At 63.5% G+C, this 8,098-nt stretch overlaps 2 protein-coding genes across 2 annotated transcripts in view; both read left to right on the forward strand.

Moving 5' to 3' along the window:
• Positions 1-2,794: 2,794 nt before the first annotated feature.
• MOB3A (MOB kinase activator 3A) lies at positions 2,795-6,004 on the forward strand (the record flags this gene model as incomplete). Its single annotated transcript, XM_079546876.1, has 3 exons — positions 2,795-3,212; positions 4,048-4,250; positions 5,975-6,004. 3 exons carry the CDS (start codon positions 2,795-2,797, stop codon positions 6,002-6,004), a joined length of 651 nt encoding a protein of 216 aa, XP_079403002.1.
• A 502-nt stretch (positions 6,005-6,506) lies between these two features.
• Positions 6,507-8,098, forward strand: part of MKNK2 (MAPK interacting serine/threonine kinase 2) — a gene marked incomplete at both ends in the record, with an annotated part of 4,703 nt that continues 3,111 nt past the window's right edge. The window contains 1 exon segment of the mRNA XM_079546755.1: positions 6,507-6,608. Coding sequence (XP_079402881.1) covers positions 6,507-6,608 — 102 coding nt within the window.

Genomic DNA, 8,098 nt, shown 5'->3' on the forward strand with positions numbered 1-8,098 from the left:
CTGGCGCTGTTTCCTGCCCTGAGCTCCTGCTGCACCCGGCAGATTGGCTCATTTGTTTTCATTGCGGGGTGCCTGCAATGCTGCAGCGTGGGCCTGCGCTCTCAGCGAGGGGAAAACGGCGCTCTGTGCTGCCGACCGCTGAGCGTGGAGCTGAGAGGGGGGCAGGGATGGGCAAAAAAACAAAGCCTGGTGAACAGCGGGGCCTGAAGCGCGCGGCGCTGCGCGGCGCTGCCTCCCAGCAGGGCAGGCGCTCATCCTGCTCCGTGCTGCCGCCGTGCCGCGATCCAGCGAGCAGCCGAACAGAAAATCGGTCCTCATTGCTGCAGCTCGTGCAAACCGTGCAGCGAGAGCTGCGTGCCTGCGGCACCCGGCGCTGCTGCGCTTCTTTCCGCGCGGGGTGAGGGCGAAGCTCCCACGGCTCTGCGTCGGAACTGAGCGACGGCGCCGCGGAGCGCGAAAAAAAGCTGGAGATGCCGCGGGCCGGCGGGAGCCGTGACTCAGCTGCAGGATGTCATTACCGTGCTGTGTCAACGCTTCGTGCCGTCTTTAATTTAATCCATTAGGGTTTCTAAGAATAACCAGCTTTTAGTAATTACAAAGGAGAGCGGGCTGCGTCAGGGCTGACCCTGATCTGTACCGGCGGAGCTCCGGGTGGGGCTGGAGGGGGAGGAACGGCACCGCGGAGCCCGTGCTGCCCTCGGTTTCCCCACCGGGACCCGCATCCGCCTTCACGGCTCTCCCATCGCACCCACCTGCCTTCCGTCCGCCCCGAGATCTCCTAAACCCACGGGCGCGGTGTGGGTCGGTCCGTGGCCGCTGTGGGGCTTTAGGGGGGTTTTGGAGTCGCAGCACCGGGACGCGGCCCGTGGGCGGGTGGGGGCGCGCCGGGGTTGGACGTGGGGCTTCAAGTGGGTTTTTCCCACCGGAACGATCCTGCGAGTTCGGTGAGGTCTGGGGTCGGTTTCCTGCCCCCAGGGGTCGCGCCCCACGCGCTGGCCGTAAAGAAGGAAATAGAATAAAATGAGCGACGCGGGTCCTTCACGAGCACGTCGGACTGCGACCCCCCGGGGTCCCGTCCCGCCCCACGAGGAGCGGCGTTCGCAGCGCGGCCCCTTTAAGAGGAAGAAGCGCAGCGCGGGGCGCGGCCCCTTTAAGAGGAAGTAGCGCCGGCGGAGCGCCGCGGAGGGGGAGGGGCGCGCGGGGCTGCGCTGCGGCCGCACGAGGGGCAGAACGGCGGGTGAGGAGCGGGGGGTCCGGGGGGGGAAATGGGGGCCGGGGGGGAACCGAGGGGCTCGGCGGGGCGGGGGGGGGCGGCCCGGGCGATGCCTGCGGCGTAAATGCCTTCGTGGGGGGAGGCGGGGGGTCACGGCTGCCGGGAGCGGCTCCGGTGCTGCTGGGAGCCGAGAGCCGAGCTTGGAGCTCCGAGCCGGAGCGGCTGCGCTTCCCCGTCCCCTTCCCCTTCCCCCCCACTTCCCCATCCCTTTTCCCCGTCCCCTTCCGCATCCCTTTTTATCCCCGCCTTCCCTTCCCCCCCGCTCTCTGTTACCCCCCGTCCCGCAGTTCGTTCTCCGGCTGCGGCCCTCCCATCCCCCCATCCCCCCATCCCCTCCCGCACCGCCCCGCAGCTCCGTCCCGCAGCTCACGTTCTCTTTCGGCCTTCAGTTCCGCACCGTTGCGGCTCCCTCGGCCTTCGAGTCGGTACGGAGCGCTCCCGGGGCGCGGGGTGAAGCTCTTCCCCGTGGGACCTCAGCAACAGGAGGAGGAGGAGGAGGAAGAAGAGGAGGACGACCTTCAGCCTCCGAGCTTCTCCTTCTCGGCATACGGGTAAATATCCGCGCTGCGGGACCCGCGGTGCCCACCGTTCCGCACCCGCGGTGCTCGCTGCCCGCACCGCCGCTCTTCCATCCCCTGTGCCGCCCTCCTGTTGCGGCTCTCCCTGCCCCCCATCCCCCGCCCTTTCTCTCCCGTGCCCCGGGACGATGCTCAGCCTTTAGGGATGGATCTGAGCCGCGGTTTTCCCGTCGGCTCTGTGAGCGCTGCCGGTTTGTGGCTCGGCGCCGCGCTGTGCCATGAAGGGCTCTTTGTGTTCATCCGGACCTTCAGCAGCAGATCATCTGAAGCTGCGTTTGCAGGCGGCTCTGCGGAGTTCTGCGCTCAGGCGGATCGATTTCCGGGCTGGAAGCAGAGCTGCCTTCCTGCTCACGGGCAGAAATGTTGCTGTGTGCTCAGCATCGCGGCCGGGCTGCTCTGTGCCGGCCCTGCTTTGCTGCGGGGCTCAGCCCAGCTCCTGGATGCCGGCAGGGCTGTGAAATCAGCACTTAAAGGAGCAGCAGTGCTGCCACAGCGGGATGCTGGCTGTGAGGGCAGCGCGGTGCCTCGCGTTGCGTCGCTGCTTGGAGGGGATCTTCCTTCCCCCATCCCCAGTGCAGCTCTATGAGGGTTTCTCCCCCTTCTCCTCTCCTCGGCTCTGCTGGCAGTGAGAGCAGCAGCTGCTCGCCCCTCTCAGCCCCACGCACAGCGCAGTGTTTGGCTGCAGCCCCAGCTCCCATCTCAGGGCTGCCCAGCGCTGACAACACGAAGGGTGGCTGTGGGTATCGATGGCTGCAAACAAACAGCGCCGCGCTCCTTGTTGGCGTCCGGTTGGGATCCGTGCTCACATCCCTGCCTCGCCTCTCCTTTGCTCGGGCTGCTCTTAACCCTGCCGCGCTGCCTTGCAGGCTGGGAGTGGATGAGCAGCAGCAGCAGGAGGAGGAGGAGGAGGAGGGCGGCTCTGTGACGGCGGCAGGGAATCGAGATGTCCCACGCTTTGAAGCAGGTGTTCAATAAGGACAAAACCTTCCGGCCCAAACGTAAATTCGAGCCCGGCACGCAGCGCTTCGAGCTGCACAAGAAGGCTCAGGCGTCGCTGAACGCCGGGCTGGACTTGAAGGTGGCCGTGCAGCTGCCGCCGGGCGAGGAGCAGAACGACTGGGTGGCCGTGCACGTGGTGGACTTCTTCAACCGCATCAACCTGATCTACGGCACCATCAGCGACTACTGCACCGAGCAGTCCTGCCCCGTCATGTCGGGAGGCCCCAGGTACGAGTACCGCTGGCAGGATGAGCACAAGTACCGGAAGCCCACGGCCCTGTCCGCCCCGCAGTACATGAACCTGCTGATGGATTGGATCGAGGTGCAGATCAACAACGAGGACATCTTCCCCACCAACGTCGGTGAGTCGCTCTGGGCTCTGCGTCGGCGCAGGGATAGGAATGGAAAACGGTAGGAAAAAAGTAGGAAACGGCTCGGGTTGGAAAAGGCCTTAAAGAGCATCGAGTCCAACCACGACCCGGCCGTCCCGCCCCATCCCACAGCCCTCCTCTCCATCATGGCCCTGAGCATCCAGGCGGTTTTTAGGCCCATCCAGGGGCCGTGGCTCAACCAGCTCCCTGCGCAGCCCATTGCAGGGCTTCACAACCCTTCCTGTACAAAACTTTTTCCTGATGTCCAACCTAAACCTCCCCTGGCACAACCTGAAGCCACTTCCCCTCATCCTGTCACCAGCGGGAAGAGCCCAGCCCTGCTCACCTCTCAGGTATTTGAGGACAGCAATCAGGTCTCCCCTCAGCCTCCTCTTCCCCAGACCAAACAGCCCCAGTTCCTTCAGCCTCTCCTCCAGGCCATATTTCCTCCAGGCTGTGTTCTCCAAGCCCTTCCCCAGCCTTGTCGCCCTTCTCTGGCCCTGCTCCAGCACCTCCATGTCCTTTCTGTACCGAGGTGCCCAAAACTGAACGCGGCACTCGAGGGGAGGCGTCACCAGTGCCGAGTACGGGGCAGGGGTGTCCCTGAGGGCGCACAGCAGATGCATCCCCAGCGCCGCCCGTAGCTCTTAAGCAAAGAGCTGCAAACCCCCTGAGTGCAGGAGGAGCCGCAGCAGGTTTTTTTTCAGCCCTTTTCCTTTGGGGAGAGGAGCGGCTCTGCAGCAGAGCTCGGCGCTTCGTGCTGCTCTGCACCGGGGTGCCGGGGTGGGGGGGGAGCGGCTGTGGGACGTGCTGGTGCTGCCCCCAGGTACGCCCTTCCCCAGGAACTTCCTCCCCGTGGTGAAGAAGATCCTCTCGAGGCTTTTCCGCGTCTTCGTCCACGTCTACATCCACCACTTCGACCGCATCACGCAGATGGGCTCGGAGGCGCACGTGAACACGTGCTACAAGCACTTCTACTACTTTGTGAAGGAGTTCAACCTCATCGACACCAAGGAGCTGGAGCCCCTGGTGGGCAGGGGGGGGGGTTGGCTTGGGGGGGAGGGGGTGGCACGCAGGGGTGGCGTGTGGGATGTCCTGCCCCATAGGGGTGGCATTAAGGGGTGGTGGTGGTGGTTCTGTGGGGTGTCCTGCCCCACTGAGTGGGGGGAAGGGGGTGGCGTTAAAGGGTGGCAGTGGTGGTGGATGTGTGGGGTTGGCTGTGGGGTATCCTGCCCCGCTGGGGTACAGGGATGTGGCGTTAAGGGGTGTTGGTGGTGGTTCTGTGGGGTGTCCTGCCCCATGGGGGTGTGGGGGCTGACATTAAGGGGTGTTGGTGGTGGTTCTGCGGGGGGTCCTGCCCCACTGGTGGACAGGGATGTGGCATCAAGGGGTGACCGTGGTGGTTCTGTGGGTTGTCCTGCCCTACTGAGGGAGGGGGATGTGGCATGAAGGGGTGGCAATGTGGTTCTGTGGGATTGGCTGTGGGGTTTCCTGCCCCACTGGGGGGAGTGGGGGCTGGCATTAAGGGGTATTGGTGGTGGTTCTGTGGGTTGTCCTGCCCCACTGAGTGGGGGGAAGGGGGTGGCATGGACGGGTGGCAGCGGTGGTGGTTCTATGGGGTTGGCTATGGGGTGTCCTGCCCCACTGGGAGAGTTGGGGGGGGGGTTGGTATGAAGGGGTGGCAGTGGTTCTGTGGGGTGTCCTGCCCCACTGGGGGATGGTGGCATTAAGGGCTATCAGTGGTGGTTCTGTGGGTTGTCCTGCCCTACTGAAGGAGGAGGATGTGGCATGAAGGGGTGGCAATGGTCGTTCTGTGGGGTGTCCTGCCCCACTGAGGGGGTGGCATGAAGGGGTGGCAGTGGTGGTGGTTCTATGGGGTTGGCTGTGGGTTGTCCTGCCCCACTGGTGGACAGGGATATGGCATGAAGGGGTGGCAGTGGTGGTCCTGCCCCACCGAGGGAGGGGAAGAGGGTGGCACTGAGGGGTGGTGATGGTGGTTCTGTGGGGTGTCCTGCCCTACAGGGAGCTGGGGGGGCATTAAGGGGTGGCTATGGGGTGTGCTGCCCCACTGGGGAGAGTAGGGGCTGGCATTAAGGGGTATTGGTGGTGGTTCTGTGGGTTGTCCTGCCCCACTGAGTGGGGGGGAAGGGGGTGGCATGAAGGGGTGGCAGTGGTGGTGGTTCTATGGGGTTGGCTGTGGGTTGTCCTGCCCCACTGGTGGACAGGGATGTGGCATGAAGGGGTGGCAGTGGTGGTCCTGCCCCACTGAGGGAGGGGAAGAGGGTGGCACTGAGGGGTGGTGATGGTGGTTCTGTGGGGTGTCCTGCCCCATGGGAGGGGTGGCACTAAGGGGTGGTGGTGGTGGTTCTGTGGGGTGTCCTGCCCTACTGGGAGGCGGGGGGGCATTAAGGGGTGGCTGTGGGGTGTGCTGCCCCACTGGGAGGAGTGGGGGCTGGCATTAAGGGGTATTGGTGGTGGTTCTGTGGGTTGTCCTGCCCCACTGAGTGGGGGGAAGGGGGTGGCATGAAGGGGTGGCAGTGGTGGTCCTGCCCCACCGAGGGAGGGGAAGAGGGTGGCACTGAGGGGTGGTGATGGTGGTTCTGTGGGGTGTCCTGCCCTACAGGGAGCTGGGGGGGCATTAAGGGGTGGCTGTGGGGCGTGCTGCCCCACGACGGGGGGGCGCTGAGGGGTGCCTGCAGTGGGGCAGGTGGCCGCGCTGCAGTTGTGTGCCTGACCTCCTCGTCCCTTCGCAGAAGGAGATGACAGCACAGATGTGCCACTGAGCGACCCCCGCTGCGCCGCGCGGACCTTTTCCTTACAGAAATGGATTTATATTTTTAAGGCTGTAATCGCTGCAGAATAGCAGGAGTATTTTTGTAAGAGATGTTCCAGATCCGTTCCTCTGGCCGGTTGTCTTTTGTTTGTTTGTTTCTTTTCTTCTTTTTCGATGGCCATTTCTATTATTAAAAACAAAAAGAAAGGAAGAAGAAAAGTTCTGGGCTGCTGGCGGGGAGCCGGGGGCTGCGCTGGGTGGGACTGCAGTGCAGGAGGGGGTTCTCAAAGGGGTGAATGAAGGAGGTGCTGCCGTGTGCCCCACCATGGAGGGATGTGAGCAGAGGGATGCACACAGCCTGCGTGGAAGCAATCTGGGGTGCAGGGATGAGAGCTGCTGGGTGCAGGGGGGCGAGGTGGGTGCAGGGCGTGCAGAGAGCATGAGAGCAGCGTGCAAAGTGCGTGCAGGGGGTGTGCAAGGAGCGCTTGCATGCAGAGCGTGGGGTAACGAGCATGATGTGCAAAGAGCAGACGGCCGGCATGCAGAGAGCGAGCAATGCATGGAGTGCAAAGAGGCATGAATGCGAGGAGGGAATGCAGAGAGCAGGGAGCGCGGTGAGAGGGAAGGGAGCGGGCAGAGTGCGTGCAGGGAACATGGGAAGTGCATGCAGGAACATGGGAAGTGCATGCAGGAACATGAAGTGCACAGTGTGCAAAGAGCGCGGTGAACATGCAGAGAGCGTGGAGGGAACACGCAGAGAGCACGCGAACTACATGCAGGGACAGGCAACGAACATGCAAGGAACGCGTGGGGACGTGTAGCAAACATGGAATGAACATGTAGGGAACATGCAGAGGGCGTGCGGGGTGCAGGTGGCCCTGTTGGCGTGTTCATTGCGTGTTCATTGCATGTTCATTGCGTGTTCATTGTGTTCATTGCATGTTCATTGCGTGTACCCCACATGCTTCTTACATGTTCATTGCATGTCTCCTGCATGTAATTGCATGTTCACTGCATGCTCATTACATGGTTGTGCATTCCCTGCATGTTCCCTGTGTGTTCATAGTGTGTTCTGTGTATGTTCATTGCATGTTCCTTGTGTGTTTGTTGCCTTTTCCTTGCATGTTATTTGTGTGTTTGCTGTGTGTGCCTTGTGTTTATTACACATTCTTTGTGTGTTCCATGCATGTTCTTTGCGTGGCTCCTGAATGTTCCTTACATGTTCCCTGTATGTTCATAGCACGTTCTCTGCATGTTCCTGGCCTGTTTGTTGCATGTCCCTCATGTGTTCATTGCATGTTCCCTGCATGTTCATTGCATGTTTGTTATGTGCTCTGTTCAGTGTGCATTGCATGTCCATTGCATGTTCCTCACATGTTAGTTGTGTGTCCATCACATGTTCCTCGCATGTTAGCTGCGTGTCCATTACATGATCCTTGCATGTTCTCTGTGTGTCCATTACATGTTCCTCGCATGTTCGTTGGGGACTGGGGGGGTCTCTGGTGGGACAGGGGTGCACATGAGGCCATGGGTGCACACACACACACATGACCTGCCCCGCCCCCAGGCCCACGTCACCGCGCCGAGCACGGCCCCACTCGTGACATGAGTGTGGCTGCACCCGGGGGGGGGGGGGGGGTGTTGCCACCCCTGGTGCGGGGGGGACACGGGACCCCGGGGTGTCCCTGCGATCAGCGACGGGAAGGGGCGTTCCGAGGGGGGGGGGGTGGAGGTGCGGGTTGGTACGGGGGGGGGGGGGGAGTTGCAGCCCGGCTGCAGCACTGGGGGCCACGGGGCTGTTTTGTCCCGGGGGGGGGGGCGGGCAGAGCGGCGCGCTCTGATTGGCGGCGCTGCGCTGCGGGGGGGGGGGGGGGGGGGGGGGGCTGTTTTGGTGCCGGGCCGCAGCGCGGGGCGGGGCGGGGCGGAGCGGCGTTATAAGCGCGGGGGGGGCGGGGCCGGGATCCCCCCCGCGGCGGAGCGGAGCGGTGCGGAGCGGCGGCGGTGGCGGTGCGCTCCGAACGGCGGCGGTGAGCGGGGCGGCGGGGGGGGGGGGGAGGAGGACGGGGGGCTGTGCGGGGGGGCGCGAACCTCTGAACCCCCCCCC

Source organism: Tetrao urogallus, assembly GCF_951394365.1.
Source record: "Tetrao urogallus genome assembly, chromosome: 25".
In the NCBI taxonomy this organism is placed as follows: Eukaryota; Metazoa; Chordata; class Aves; order Galliformes; family Phasianidae; genus Tetrao; species Tetrao urogallus.